Source organism: Patagioenas fasciata, chromosome Z, assembly GCF_037038585.1.
Source record: "Patagioenas fasciata isolate bPatFas1 chromosome Z, bPatFas1.hap1, whole genome shotgun sequence".
In the NCBI taxonomy this organism is placed as follows: domain Eukaryota; kingdom Metazoa; phylum Chordata; class Aves; order Columbiformes; family Columbidae; genus Patagioenas; species Patagioenas fasciata.
The window spans coordinates 1,400,264-1,416,503 of NC_092560.1; the positions used below are offsets into that span (position 1 = coordinate 1,400,264).

Here is a 16,240-nt window from a genome sequence, read left to right on the forward strand (position 1 = left end):
CGGCACTCCATTCTCTTGTATATATATATCAATATTTCCACCCTTTTCCAGAAAATCTATGTCATGGCAAGTGCTTAATAGAGTCACAACCTCCATCGTGACACACCTCATCTGGGGCCAGCAAGTGCACTGAAGTAGAATGTACAATTGCTGCATTTAGCAAACCACCAAAAATGCGTGAAATTACGCAAAAGTATCAACTCTTATTACAAATATTGTAGATTGCTCCTACACTGACAATATCAAGTTGTTAGAGCCAACATCCTATACCAGATTTGACATGGCAGTCATATTGAAAACACAACAAGTGTAATACGGCATAAGTTTCTCAACTACAGTAATTTAGATTAGCTTCACCGAGAATTAAAATGTCCTAAAATATAAAATATAGTTGACTGAAAGTGAAGGTAAATGCTCTTTCATCTTCTCATATTTCATTATCAGTTTACAAAATTTGCTTAGTCACAATGAGCAAACATTAAAAATAAATCATCATGATCCCATTGAAGGCATTTTTGTTGCTCATTGTGTACATATTGGTGTCTTCTGCAAGGTGTTATCCTTTGTGTCGTTTCTAGTGAAGTGTTGTGAATCCCTATGGCTGTCCCTCCATCTTTTCATCATACGGACAGGGTACATAGAACTAGCAGCTGTATCTATTGACATTCTCCATCTTTATTTTAAATGTTTTATCCAAGACATGCAAGCATCCTGGAAACTGGGGGAGGGGAAATATGTTTACTTGAGTTTGCTGCAGTCATTCGCAACACCAGCTTTGATTCACTTTGCTGTATTTGTGCATCTGTCCTCTGATCAGCAATGGAGAGGAGTATCATTCCTTCCTACATTCTTTCACTATTTTCTTGATTGAAATTTCATTTAAAGCATTTTTTTGGATGGAGGTTCCTCTGCAGGACGTATAGCTGCATTTGAAGAGGTGATGACAGATCATGGGGTTTCTCCAGCTCATTGTGGGCTAGAGTTTCGAAGGTCACTTGGACACCCAAAGATAAATACTTACAGAATTTTCAAAATCACTTAGTAAAGGCATCTCTTCTTTTCAAGATAGTCACAGTAAAGCTGTGGCGAAGAATACACTCATCAAGAACAAGGTCTCGATGAAGCTGAGGCAACTCTCAGATTCTGGCTAAGCCCAATTGTTTCCCCATCCAGCAATGTTACCCAGTAATTTGTTGTAAGACCAGCTTTCAGCTCTGACATTTTATTGGGTAACTACATAAATCATATCTAACAGAGGAAACACATCTGTGTCGGATCTTCCACTCTTGGCATCACTAGTCCTCCCAGTACCCCACATGTAGACAGAATAGGTGAAACATGAATGAAAGCTGGTTTTATCATATAAGAAAATGTTAGTTTTGCATGCTGTTTATATGCTGTTTATATTAGAAGCATTAAAGCAGTGTATGGATATGAAAAAAATGAGAATTTTTCTTTTACAGGCAGCCTTGAGTGTCCTTTGACATGAAAAACTCCTTTTCAGAAGTATAATTTTAATTTCCTTTTGACAAAAGAGAGAGAGAAAGCTTCATAGTATGCAGGCTGCAACTTCTTTGGGTTTCCCCTCCCTTTTCTTTTAGTTTAGAACATGACAAGTGTGAATCTCCATGCCTGCATATAAATTCACAAGATTGTGAATAATAATCACATGTTAATGACCATTGGTTATGGCCTGAGATCTTGACCTTGTTTCTTTCCCAATTGTGGCATTATAAAGACAGTATGGCCAATTTCAGACAGAATATTATGAAATATATAACTTTCCACCTATTCCCAGAGAAATCAAAAGCTGTGCAGTTTCTTCCTGTATTTGTCTGTTTGGGGCAGAAGGGTGAAGACAGACACATTACCTGCTTTTTGACTGAAATACGTTACTTAAGAATCAATCGTCAGAAATATCCTTTCATAGGAGAAATTTGGAAACATCTGCGCTCATTTATTTGTTTAACTCTCATTTCCCTTTTGGCTTTGTAACGAACTTACTGTGGGCTGGATTGCAGAAGTTTACTTAAATATCTAAAAATGTACCTAAAAATTATGCACCTGTATTGCACTATGAAATTAAATTCACAAGGGAAGAACTCTAAAATCTGAAATCAGTCTTATTATTCCATCTATTAGTTTTTTGTCAAATTTGGCTTGAAGTCTAAACATTCTTATTTATTTTACTTCCTACAAGAATGAATTATGAAATTAGAGATTATGTCAGTGTCTGTAATTTCCAAGGATAAGGATGACTTAGACTGGAAGGAAAGTTTGTTTTAGATGTTGGTTCAGATGCTGTTCAATCTCACTTGGAAACAAGAAAAAAGTGGTTTCACTGTTGGTCAACATGCCAAGGCGCCCTTGTGTGTCGCAGATGTGAGATCTGACCAAAAAGGGCTTTCCCCAGCAAATATTCATGTTTCCAGGGTTTCTACCTGGCTCTTGTAAACTCCTGTCCAACCCATCTGTCACTTTGTGCTCTGAGCCTTGTTGTTCATATCTTGCCACCTTGTATATAAATTACCCACACTGGTGAAACTCCCTACCGGTCATAAAAAATCAGCGTGTTTTATGTGGTGGCAGCTGCTCTAATGCAGCAAATTATTTGAAGAGCTGTTGAAAATGTGGAATTTAGATCAAGTATACTCTCTACATGATTCACTGTCTCATTTGTTATTAGTGGAGAGCTGTGCAGTTGTGCTTAAGCTTGACTTTGAAAGAGCCCTGAATGCAAAGTCATGCTTACTTTGTATGATAAAATCCTGAAAATTGTTTGGATTCCCATCCAACTCCTAAAAATACCCCCAACAATTGTGTATTGTTTGCCAACACTGCTTCTATCACAGTATGAAATATCTTCCTGAACGTGCCTTGTCTCTTCTTTCTTTATTATCACCTTATGTTCAGGGCATAGTCAGTTTTAGTTATTTACTATTCAGTGTTTTGCTCTGAACTTTCTAAGAAACTGGAACAAGAAAAAAACCCAAACACCTACCAATTCTTCACAAGTCTTTACAATGTTGATTGTATACCCCCAAAGAAGAGCTATTTCTGCCAAGAAAAAATTTATGAAATTAAATAATGTTCCCATATTGTAAATAAAATCTCTTCTGGCAACTGAGTTTCTCACTGGTGCCTTAATTTTTGTAGAGTTTTTGCTTTCTGGTGTCCCACTGCTGTTCACGACGCAGGTTAAGCTAAAGGTTATTACACTTCCCAGTCCGCAGTTCCTTGGTTTCCTTCAGAGAAACATTTGTGAGAAGTTTCTCTGCAGTTAAATCCTTCAATTCAGGAAGAGGAATCTTTATTAAATATAGTGAAATACCTTTCCAGTAACTGTACTATGAATAGCCATTAGAAAATGTAAATACATGTCAATATGATACCTGAAATACTGCTAAAAGCGTGTTACTTGTGTTTGTTCCAACCCCAGTGACCCCAGTCCTTGTGTATAACTCTTCTCTCCAGAGTTGGGTGCATCCAGATTATGATCCAGTGATTACACCACAGTGTGCTTTCTGTAATCTTCTATGGGTAATAAACTAAAATTCCTGCCCCACTTGCACAGCTGTAACCGTCCTCTGAAAGATTCGAACAAAATTTGCACAGAAAGCCTCTAACAGAGGTACCAGGGGTTCAAAATGATGAAATCAACACGCAACTCTTCGTATATGGTGGGTTGCTGAGCACACAGAACCTTGTTGCTGAAACTATGTTGGATAATAAATAAAATGCATATATTTGATATCTTTACAGCTGAGTATACATGTAGACTCACTTTTTTTTTATTCCTAGGAAGAATAATCTGTGAGTTTAAATACTATTTAGGTACATAGTGTTCTGATTTTAGACACAGTAACCTTGAACTAATGCAATTTTGGGATAAAAGTGAGAGCCTTTGGCAACCTTGATCCTCCTGGGATGTGTTTGCCACCTTGGGGTGCCCAGGTGATTTTCCCAGTCTGGTGCTTTGTATCCCTATAGCTCAGAGCAAACTGGAGCTGATCTTACATCCCACTCTCCCACCCTTGGAGAAGTTCACTGATGGATGCTGTGGCCATCTGTTTTATTTGAGTGCACGTGAATTTCATTTCAACCCCCAAAATCTGCAGCTGAGGGTTCACCATCCACAGGTTCCCATCAGAGGCTCCACAACATCTTGTTCTGAAACCCTAAAACTGAAGTGTTGGTATTTAACTCAGTTTTGCTTGCTGTTTCTGAGAATACCACATCATTTATAGGCTGAGGTTGTAGTCATGTGCATGAGGGTTTATTGACTTATTTTTCCTTGGTCCATACTCTTCATGGTGGTTTTATTTTGTTTGAATGGAAGTTCCATTTTTTTTCACGTTTTAGTGTTTGTTCAAGTTCATTCAGTCATACGCTACTAATAGAAGAGACTTTGTGACATCCATTTATAATGTTGTTAGTTCTATCAGCACAGAGAGAAGCGAATCAGGAAAAAAAACTACTTTTTTTCTGAACATTTCCTAAAGTAGCATTTGTTCTGCTTGCTTCTGCAGAAGCAGTATATGACATTACTTGCGTATTTGTCACTGTTTTGTTTCTCTCCAAGTAATTCTTTGTAATATGGTTTGCATATGTACTGTCAAGTAACTTCAAAATGGCTTAACGTGGTTGTTTTCCATTCATAGCTGTATGATGTTGAACGCTAAAACACAGGGAGATGTTTTGGGAATTGTTTTAACTGGAATCTATGTTTTTATTTCCCTAACATCTCAGACCCAGAGCTTACGTCTCTCAGACCTGCACAGAAAATCTCAGCTATGGAGAGGGATTGTCAGTGTAACCTTAATAGAAGGTCGTGAACTAAAGGCGATGGATGCAAATGGACTCAGCGATCCTTACGTGAAGTTCCGGTTGGGGCACCAGAAGTACAAGAGCAAGGTAATTTTAGCTGTGCCCTAAATGGCCACATTTGAAATGTCTTGTTCCTGTTTTTGGCTTGCGTGACTTATTACAGTAGCAATGGAGATTTATTGTGTATTAATTAGCTGCCAAGGCACATGGAGCTTTGTTTAGATGTTTTTTCTTATTTTGTTATAAATAAAAATGAGACTAGAGACTGAAGAACGTAGCACTGGAAAATGAGGGCTGGTTGAGAGACACACCTGAGTTTTCCATACTGTGTTGGGGTTTTTTTCCCATTATGGGTCATTCTTGCTAGGGGGAGATGTGGGACAATTCTGATAAGCAGATCCCACCTTTATACGTCTTGTTGCAGGCAGCTTCTTGGATTTTTTACAGGGTCTTATTCTCCAATCAATGTCATGCTTTTATTCCCACTTGCCTCAGTGTGTCCTTACAGCAAGTTTCAGTAAAGTTTGTTATATGTAGAATCATTTGAGTTGGAAGAGACCCTCAGGATCATCGAGTCCAACCATAACTTGACTCTGGCGCTAACCCATGTCCCTGAGAACCTCGTCTAAATGCTTCTTAAACCCTTCCAGGGATGGTGACTCCAGCACTGCCCTGGGCAGCCTCTTCCAATGCCCCGCAGCCCTTTCTATGAAGAATTTTTTCCTAATATCCAGTTCAGACCTGCCCTGGCACAACTTGAGACCATTTCCTTTTGTCCTACCACTTGTTACTTGCATGAGCTTAGGAGGTAGAAACATTTGTTTAGGGACAAAATTATTGTGGAGACTTGCTTAGCATTCTTTAAAATTTTCGTAGCATTTTTAATCCTCTTTGATTTTTCTGTTTTTTGTTCGTTGCTTTTGTTTTGTTTTGGTTTGGTTTTTATTTGTTGGGTTTGGTTTTTTTGGGTGTGTGTATGTGGTTTTCTTTTCAAGCCAGTGGAACTGGTAGATACAGAAAGGAGCGATTACTACGTAGGGAAGGTACCAGACAGTTTCCATTCTCGCTCAGGACAGATGTGACTACTGTGACTGCTGCTTTTGCATTAGGATAGAAAAATCTGCAATCTTTCCATTTCACAAAGCGTGGTCAGAAGTACATGGACTGAATTCCATTGAAGTTACTTCTTTTGTCAGAAGTAACTGAACCGAAAGTGATTGAGAAAGAGACTTTGATCCAAGTTGTGAAGGGAAGGAAGTAAAACACAGTTTTGAAAAATAAGAGTATTGCATAAAAAGTAAACCGTAGTATCATCATTCTCCCAGTATTACTGCATCTGGGGAAAGAGAAGGTGATAAAATTGTTTCTGTTCAAATACATACAGTCAACGTCTCCTTGTCATTGCAGGTGCTTTGTTTTCCTTTAGGCTCAGACCCATACCTTTGCAGCAAACTGACACCTAAGAGAGGGTATAATTATTCTATAGAAAAATGGATCCATTCCCAGGATAAATGCTTTGTTCAGGAATCTTTTGAAGGTGACAGGTTGCAGGATTTTGGAGGTTGCTGTTGTGTCTGAGAGGCATGAGGGAACTGGCCAGCAGTATTTTCTAATTACTGTTTTTTAATTCCCACCACCTAAGATACTTGTATTGCAAAGGAAAAAAACCTCATGAACAGACTCTAATGATCAAATTCACAGTTCAAGAAAGCATATGTCTACGCAATGCAATATGACTTTCTTTTTGCTCTCCTTTCAGATTGTGCCAAAAACTTTGAATCCTCAGTGGAGAGAGCAGTTTGACTTTCATCTCTATGAAGAACGAGGTGGAATTATTGATATTACCGTGTGGGACAAAGATGTTGGCAAAAGGGATGATTTTATTGGCAGGTTTGTGCAATTACAGCCTTCTCATTCCCCAGGGATGAGAGCAGATGATTAAAATGAGCTTTGGCATTGAGACTACTTCTTATGACCATTTGTTCTTGCTTTTTTTATTTTTTCTTTCTTTTTTTTTTCTTTTTTTTTTTTTTTTTAAGGTAGGGGAAGAATTTTTCTTTTCATGTATCAGTACAGTTGGCTGCATTGATGTATTTCTTTACTTTGATGGGGTAAGATAATTTTTAGTGACCAGTAGGTGGCAGCTTTTACCAATTGATAGACTTGATTTTCCAAAAATAAATCCCACATTTAGAACATAAATGAAGATGCAGGAAGTTCCATATGGCAACGTCCAGCTTGGAGGAGAAATAGGTCTTGTGACTTCTAATAGGTGCATAAGACCAAAATTATGTACCTTGGTTTTTAATCTGTTTGGCATATGAAATGAGAATCTTGGAGGGCTACAAACAGCTTTTGGGGAAAAGACATAAGATCGTTCACCTAATTCATTTTCAGGAGAAGTGAATATTTGGGATCTGTCTTAATAGGTCAAGAAATGGTGGAAATTTGTGTGGTTGTGCTCGGTTTTATTGTGTAGGAAGATGAAAGATGCTTATGTTTTTTACTACTAACATTTAGCTAATGGGAAAACACTGTCTTGTTGTTACAGATACTGGGCAAAGTTGGTGCTATTTTGAAAGCTCAGATATTTGTTCACATCATGCTTTAATTGATATTCATGTATTCATAGTAATAGTAATTATTATCAACATTATATACTCTGATTGTTTGTTAATATATAGGTTGCAGGTGCTTTCACTAGGACATTGATGCTATTAACTAGTGTAATTACTTTTATTGGTAATTAAAATCAGGAATGGAAATCCCACAGACACTTCTGATGTCAATGTGGTTATGTTTCTTCCAACCTTTTCCTCCCTCTTGTTCCAATTAGGGTACTGGCTTGCTTTACCAAGTTAGATCAGTTGGTTAATATTCTGTGTTTATTTCATACTGTAATTTGTGGGAACTCACACTACATACAGAGTCTGTGGGAAACAAAAAGCTTTAATATCAGACAAAACCATTTTTCAAAAGTATACACAGCAGGATTTTATTTTACATTATGAAACCCTATGGATGAAGTGTTATGCTTATATTTGGATTTTATGTTATATTTTTTCACTTGCTTGATTTCAGTTGGGGCATATGGTAACGATAGCTGTTTTTCTGAAATAACATAATCATTTAGTCCTACTTCAAAATGTGATACACCTTGGGAAATTATTCTTATTTTCTGCTTAACTTCAACCTTCTTATCCAAAAGAAGGTGAGATTCAGCGTTTTCATGTGTAATTTTTCAGAACACTCTCATCAAAGCAGCACTTATGTTGTTACTTGTACCAGTAATTATAAAGTCTTTTTAAGAGCCTTGCATAAAATAAAAGACACCGTTTTTGCTCCAAGGCACTTGCAATCTAAATAAGAATGTGATAGAGGAAGAAATTAGAGGAAGAAAAACTGTAAATTCAAACACATGAGCTGCTTAGGTAACTTTTCAGATACCTAAAAGAGTTGTATGTCTTAAGTGTGCATCTATTTCTTTATAGTAACCGTATGCTATTATTTAAGTAATGAATGATTTCTACATTTTATTTAGGCCTCAAAAAAATTAATAGCATGGAGAACCTTGTCTCCAAGAAGAATGTTTGAATTCTTTAACATTTCTTAGTGGGAGAACCTTGTTTCTATGATTTTCCTAAATAGGCGTAATTCTTGTATAAACCAAAAAAGATGCTCCTTGAACAAAGTGCTTCTGCAGCATATAACTGATTTTAAGAAAATCAGTGTTTTGGGTTTTTTTTCCCCAAAATCTTGCTGCTCTTGATTGTTTTGACCTCTCTGCTGTCAGTGTATATATAATCCCTCTTCAGTTTGTCCTTTCAGACTCTCACTTCACCTTCTGTCAGTACGTTATCTCTGGATAATGCAACCTGCAAACAAATTCCTCTCCATGAGGATTTCCGTGAAAAACTTTGTCATTTGTCAAGCTCAATCTGAATGCAAAAATAGGTCTTAATAAATCTCCCTCCCCGATGCTCTCTTCCAATCACTGTGGATAAAAATCACTGGCACCTGACAGCTCCACTTTACATTGACCTCCCTTCCCAGTTTCTCATTTTGAGGCTGCCTCTAAAAGCTGTAAATGCTTTGGTACAGACACTGCAGACTTGCTGTGCTAAATGTGTGTTAATTCTGTAAAACACAGTGAGTCGCACTCCATGACTAAGTCTCTGTGGCTCTGAAGGCACATGTAATAAATTGGGTGTTTTGATTCAAGATCCAGGAAAAGTGATAATGAGCTGTGGGAGGGAAACAAAAGATTTCCTGGTAGTATTCTAGCATTGCTCAGTGATAGAGAGTATTCCCTTTTGTTTTATTGTCATCTTCCCACTTTCTTGAGTAGTGCTCCAGCAGCGGCTGCTTCGTTATATAGGAATATTTTTATTAAATTCAAAGGAAAACAGTTATTTCTTGAAGATGTCCTACCTGCCCCAAGTGTGGCTCAGGAGGAGCCAAACTCAATTGAAGGAGATGCCCAATGGAGAGAAACAGCAGTCCAAACTGAGAAAACAGAAGGAAAATGTTGTTTAAGGGATGGTTCTCACCTCTCATCCACAGTGTCGGTTTTTTGTGTCCTCCTTATTCATCTGTTGCAGAGCACACATGAAGGTCGGCAGAATTTCCCATGCAAAATAGGCCTCATCGAGCTGCTTCGCCAGGGGATCTCTTTGAAAAGTGCCATCCCCCAGAGGGGTTCAGCACTTCCAGACTGAGCTCGCTGTGGGCGGACAGCGTTGTTGAGTGGGAGGCTGAAAGCTGGAACCCCAGGTTCCTCCTGGGAAACAACACGGGAAGCTCGCTTGAACTGGGATATTCCTCCTGTGCGGAGCTCTGTAGTTTGCTGATTTTATTTCAGAGCAGAATGTCGTAACTTCTCCTGGAATGACACTGTCTCAGCTGTGCTTCGGTGAAATGAGAGAAGTGAGAAGTCAGGAGTGTAGACTTCTGTGGACCCTGCAGGTATCACCATACTCGTTGGGCTGGAGCATGGTCGTGGCCAGGATGACGCTGGGAGTGTGACAAGGCAGTGACAACACGTGTGCTCAGACTGCGAGTGCTTGTGGTCCTGTTTTGAGGGCAAGAAGATGAAGGAAAGCTGAGGAACCTGAGCTGGGTGACGATGACCCTGCTCATGGCAGGGGTTGGACTAGGTGAGCTTTGAAGGTCCCTTCCAACCCAAACTCTACTGTGGTTCTCTGTTTGAGAAGGCTGAAGGCATGGAAGTGAGATTCTGGCTTTGGGGGGCACCTGACAGGAGGAGAATGGAAGTGGAAGGGGTGGCTTCTAAGAGGGAGGAAGGTATTAAAGGGGCAAGAGTGACAGCATGGCATCCTAACTCAGAGACGAAGCAAGATACATCTATCAGAGAACTGGAGTAAAACTCTGTCTTCATCTCAGTGCCCCGGCGTGACCAGCGTGGTGGTTCCTGAAATGAGATGCTGGCTGATCGATTTCCATTCTTAACTTCGAGCATCACGTGCTTACAGAATTCATTTGAATTTCAGTTGTGTACGTTCTCCATGAGAGTGTAAAGGATGTGGCATCTTGTGAACTTCTGTCATGTAATGCTCTAAAAAATGGAAATCCTAGAACCATTTCAATGTTTATTCGGGGATTTCAAAATCCTGGAGAATTACCTTAGAGGAAAGGTTCAAGGAAAACAGATTCCTAGCCATAGACAAATTTTTATGAGGAAACACGGGGCTTGACCAGAACTGAGCTTCATCATACAGGAGATTAAATTCAGACTTTCTTCTGAATGTCATTTCCTAAAAAACCCCAACATTCCAGGACCAGAACATGAGGTCTAAAAGTTCTTTTTTTAGAAAACAATATCATCTAAAGCCATAGGGACAGCCTTCTCATGTTCAATTAAGCTTGAGAACTTGCATGATCAGTATTAGTCATTGTATGTATATGGGTATATTTTTCAGTCTGAGTACATTTAGTATTCACATTTTTTTGCTACGAGTAAATAATTTCTCTTCTGCATTGAGTCAATGTACTCCTGTGATTAAAAACATATACTGGAGTAAGTTTATGGAGGTAATACTAAGATGAAAATGAAGGTGAAATGATTTCAATCTTCATGTAATTATTTAACTTTCTTATCATCTGCGTTTTTGAAGGCGATCATGACTGTCACCTTTACAATAATCAGCTAATAAATCCTCATGATTGTTACACCTTTATGCATAGCAGTAATCTGAACAAATTGGCTGCTGACAGCTGCAATAAATTGCCAAGAATGAGTGCTGTCAGAGAACAAGTTGTTTCTGTGAACACACAGGATAAGTAAATCCCATGTCATGCAGTTTTATTCAGCTGAAATTATTTGCAATCCAGTATGGCAGAATTTATAGCACTATTTATTGGTATGAAAAATCTGTGTTTATCTTTAAAATGACATTGACTTCTACTGATATTTTGTGCCAGGAAATTACTTTTGACTTAATCTATATCTATTTTCATCAGTATTTATGGACACTACTACCTTCTTCCCATCTGATGCAAATTAAGAACAAAACACCTTGTTTATAGTATATTAATTAAAGCTACATATTAATTTTAACTGTAGTAAACTGAAATATCCCATAATCTCTCTGGATATTGTCATGGAAATTCAGATCAACTTTGTGTGCATGTATCTACAGGTACACACCATATAATAGATGTTATGAAATACAAAAGCTAAAATGTTGAAAATTAAGCATTTAGGTTTTCACCACTTAATCTGCTATGTCTTCTCTCTTTAGTTTTTTTCGTGGTAATGAAGCATTAGAGGGTTTTTGGGGTGCACGTAAATACAAGCAATATGTGACCTGTGGTGCTGTGTTATTGATCTGAAGCACAGGGATACACTACCCAAAGTTCTAAACTTAAGTGGGATTTTTTATATAAAATATTTATAACTTTATCTCTTTTTTTTTCCCGCTGAAATCTATGTAATTTCATTGTGAGAGACTGAATGCCTTCAGACAGAATGGAGTGGTGTGGTAAAGCTCTGTATGGATACTCCAACACACATATAAATTTGAGTGAAGGACACTAAATATACTAAATATACTGCTAATGTTTCTTCCTAGATTGTTTTTTTACTGTTAATGTTTCTTCCTCAGTGTTGTGGCGACTGTGATTTACATTAAAATACTGGCAAAGTTTTGCTTTTTAAATATTGCTGCCCAAGATAGAGGTTTTGAATAGTAGGTGTGAAAGTCTGTGTTAATGTTGAAATCGATGGATCTTGAAGTTTTCTCAATTTTGCAAGACTCTGTAGAGAGAAAACAGGTTCCTCTGGAACTGCAAATCTTGCTTTATTGTGGTGGTCTTCCAAATATTATCTTTCATGTGGTGATTCGAAAATTTCTGCATGTTGAGGCAACTTTGGAAGGATATCTTCTATTCAAACTTTAAACATGATGGTCAACACGCTGTTGTAAATTGAGTTTTGAACTGTATGCACCACTGAGTTACACAGTAGTTCTGTGCAAACATAGACAAGCACACAACAGCCTGTGTGTATAATAGTTTGTTGATTATACATGGTCACCAGAGTTAAATTATTGCAGATGCATTTCTCTATATAAAATGAAGATTTTACCTGAAGCATTAAAATCTAAAAATAGGCTATTGGTGGGCCTGCTCTTGACAAAACCTGAGATGTGCTGAGCCATCTCCATTGCTGGTTGTTGTCAGAGGGAATTAGAACTAAATATTGCATTTCAAAATTCAGCCTTTGGGTATTCCACACCTTATTTAGTACTGTTTCTGCATGTTTTAACTTCTGTTAGTGCAGAAGCACTACTGTTCTGCTAGAAAGCCAGAAACCATTCAGTTTTGGCTCCCAAATCTTCAGTAACTTTTACAAGATACTGTAGTAGTTACAGCTCTAGCTGGCAGTTGTTATTGTCACGTCCTGTTGCAAAATTGAGAGTGTTCCCCAATGTATTCTGAAATACAGAATGCTGCATGTGGGCTGGATCCTTCTTCTGACCCTCTGTGGAAATATAATCCGTGTCATGATTTGAGAATGACAAAATAAGAGGAAAGCAGAAGAAAAAGTGGCTGCCAAGATGTGAGGAACATGGTATTGAGTGTAAGACATTGTTACGTGGGTGCAGAATGGTTTATAGGATTTCTGGAAGGCCAAGGTGGGAACTGTGAGAACGCTCTTACAAAGTTGCTTGGACCAACTAGTGATGGAGAACTGTGTACAAGCAAAGACATGATATTCATCAAAGCAATAGACTGGTTTAAAAATAGACTGTATCAAAACTAACGTGGTCAGCAGGACAAGGGCAGTGATCCTTCCCCTGTGCTCTGCATTGGGGAGGCCACACCTGGAGTGTTGTGTTCAGTTCTGGGCCCCTCAGCTCAGGGAAGAGATTGAAGTGCTGGAGCGGGTCCAGAGAAGAGCAACAAGACTGGGGAAGGGACTTGAGCACAAGACCCATGGGGAGAGGCTGAGGGAGCTGGGCTTGTTCAGTCTGGAGAAGAGGAGGCTTAGAGCTGAGCTCAGCACTCTCTAGAACGACCTGAAGGGCAGTTCTAGCCAGGGGGGATTGGGCTCTTCTCCCAGGCAGTCAGCAATAGGACACGGGGGCATGGGCTTCAGCTCTGCCTGGGGAAACTGAGGCTGGAGATGAGAAAGCAATTCTGTGCAGAGACAGTGGTCAGCATTGGAATGGCTGCCCAGGGAGGTGCTGGACTCGCCGGCCCTGGAGGTTTGTAAACTGAGATTGGACATGGCACTCAGTGCCATGATCTGGTCAATGGACTGGAGTTGGACCAAGGGTTGGACTGGATGATCTCTGAGGGCTTTTCCAACCCAGCTAATTCTGTGATTGTGTTTAGCAGAGGAAAGTATTAATTTTGGTGCAAAAAACTTTCAGTGGTGGCAACACTGACAGTGCATGGCTCTAGTGTCTGGTCGTGCCATGGGCACAACGTAGGAAATACCACACCATGAAACATCCACAAGCACTTTTTTTTCTGCCTGTACCATGTCAAAGGTAAATCTGTAGGTTTATTGTGAAGAGCTACGCATAGGAGAGTGTTAACTGATCATTTCAAAATCCGTCAACGGGATTTTGTGGCATGGGCTGTGTTTCTTTCAGGAAGCAATAAACACTTGTTGATGTTCAGGCGTTGCTCAGTGACCCATGTGTTTGTCCTGTGCTTCACGCAGCTCTGGTATCTCCATCACTACGCCCGACTTATTCCACAGCACCAGGCTCTGCTCTGTGTCTGTGTCTCGCTGCAGGGCAGGTGGGAGCACATTCCCTGGTCCCACCGAGCTCTACAGCACATCCTCAGCTCCCGGGCATCCTCTCCAGCCTCCCGAGCTCCCACCGCATCCCTCTCCATCACTGTCCTACTCATCGAGTTTCAGCCTCCAACATCTTTGGGATCTCCCCTGGTTTTCAGTCCATCACCTCTACCCACTGCCTGCCCAAGCAGCGTGTGGGGTCTGTTGTTTTATTTCTTTCTCGTTATCATTACACTTTAAAGTGCCACGCTCTGATTCCCCCAAGAACTTCACGTTACTGCAGTCCTGTCTCTCTGAACCGTGTCATTTTCTGTCGGCGCTTTGCAGAATTTCCCCTCTCCGTTTGTTTCTGGGTTTTACTGGAACATTGTACTCTGCTGATAAAGGATAGGGAGTCTCACAAATTGTAGCAGTTCATGCCTCGCTGCTTCTGATGTGTGTCCAGCTCAGTTCTAATTGCAGAATCGCACAGTTTCCTCTCCTTGGCATCCTTTGGAGCAGCATAGACCTGGATCACAGTGGAGTTAAAAGGCTGTCTTCCTGAACAAGTCATGATGATAATTAAGTTGCCTGGGTTGTAGCCAAGTGGTGCTTTTCTGTCCCTATCACTTAGGATTGTGCCAATTCCTCTTTTATGCTTTATTTTGTCATGTGAGAAAATGATCTCGCTATCTGCTGCCTCTCCCTTGCCTGGCCACCTGGCTTTTAAGAGGCCTTCTATGTCATGTCGCTACCTTTGTAATTCATTCATTAGCAAGGATATTTCACCAGGGTGCCAACGCGGTCTTACATTCCAGGTTCTGTTAGAACTAGAGAGGGGAGGTGATTTTTACCTCTTAGACATGCTGATAATAAAATACTACATATAGTTCTGGCTTCCACACTATAAAAAGGATGCAGGAGAATTTCACTGGATCAGAAAAGTTACAAAAAGTCATTTGAGGGCTGTAGGAGATGTGTTCCAAGGAAATGTATAGGGAGCTGAAGGTGTTTAGCATATCAAAAGGAAGATGAAGAAGAGATATGATTATGGTCTATGAGTACCTTCACTAGAAGAAGGTAGAGGGCACTGAAGGCTTTTTCAACCGAGTAAAGAAAGGCATAAAAAGAACCAAAGGCCAGATATATTCAAATTAAAAATAAATCAGAAATGTATTTCTGGCAGCTTGGACGATTAACGCACCGAACACAGTTTCAGCGAAGTGGTGTGTTCCCCTTAAATCTTCAAACCTTCCTCCATGGGAGCCGTGCCCTGTTTCTGCAGCCGCTTTTCCGTGGTCCTCTGGCACAGGAGCTCGAGGCACTCACCTGGTTTTTCTCCCTTCAGATTTCTCGAGGCCCGAAAATCCAGATTCGCAATGTGCCTGGTGATGTTCAGGCTGATTTGGGGGGATGTGGCTCTTCCCAAGGGGTCAGCGAGCCCGGGGGATGGTCCCAGTGGTTCCAACACGTCCAGTGGTGACACTGGTGTGCGCTGAAGGAACCACAGCACACGGAGCAGAAGAGTAATGCCAAATACTCAAACCTGCCCTAAAAAACATAAAATTCCCTGAAATGTGATTTGTAGCCATGCTTGAAAATCTCTCCGTGCATTTAATGGCTATTTTTGCCAGAATTTTTCATGCTGATCTCTTCACAGGTGGAGAGCAATTCTACCCAGGGCAGTGGTGGAGTCACCATCCCTGGGTGGGTTTAAAAGGCGTTTAGACAAGGTTCTAAGAGACATGGGGTAGTGCTAGAGCTAGGTTATGGTTGGACTCAATGATCATGAGGGTCTCTTCCAACCAAAGTGATTCTATGATTCTGTGGAGATTTTCTTTCAGCAGCAACATATAAACAGTAATTCCATGAGAAAATGAATTCTCCAAAATGACTATAGTCTCCTGCTCTCTGTGTGACAGCTGCCAGTCCTGTGCAACTTGAGACCTTTTGAAAATGCCTGTAATTTTTCATGATCCTTAGTTTGAGAATGCAAGCCAAAAGCTTCTACCACCACGATGCTCGTTCTGCACTTTCTAATAGCATTCAAGTTCACCTTCATCCTCAAAACACCTCTGTTCTCCATGGAAACAGTTGTAGGTGACAAATGTCTTTTAAGAGTACACCTTGACTGGTGTAAATTCAGCATTACTAAAGCTT

General features: G+C 39.9%; 1 protein-coding gene across 6 annotated transcripts in view; it reads left to right on the top strand.

The window, feature by feature from the left end:
* MCTP1 (multiple C2 and transmembrane domain containing 1) overlaps nucleotides 1-16,240 on the top strand; it is a 280,175-nt gene that overhangs the window by 144,573 nt on the left and 119,362 nt on the right. For all 6 annotated transcript variants that reach the window (XM_071802132.1, XM_071802129.1, XM_065861272.2 and 3 more), the window contains 2 exons: nucleotides 4,750-4,914; nucleotides 6,587-6,717. In XM_071802132.1, the coding sequence (XP_071658233.1) occupies nucleotides 4,750-4,914; nucleotides 6,587-6,717 (296 nt within the window). The remainder of the gene's footprint in view (nucleotides 1-4,749; nucleotides 4,915-6,586; nucleotides 6,718-16,240) is intronic.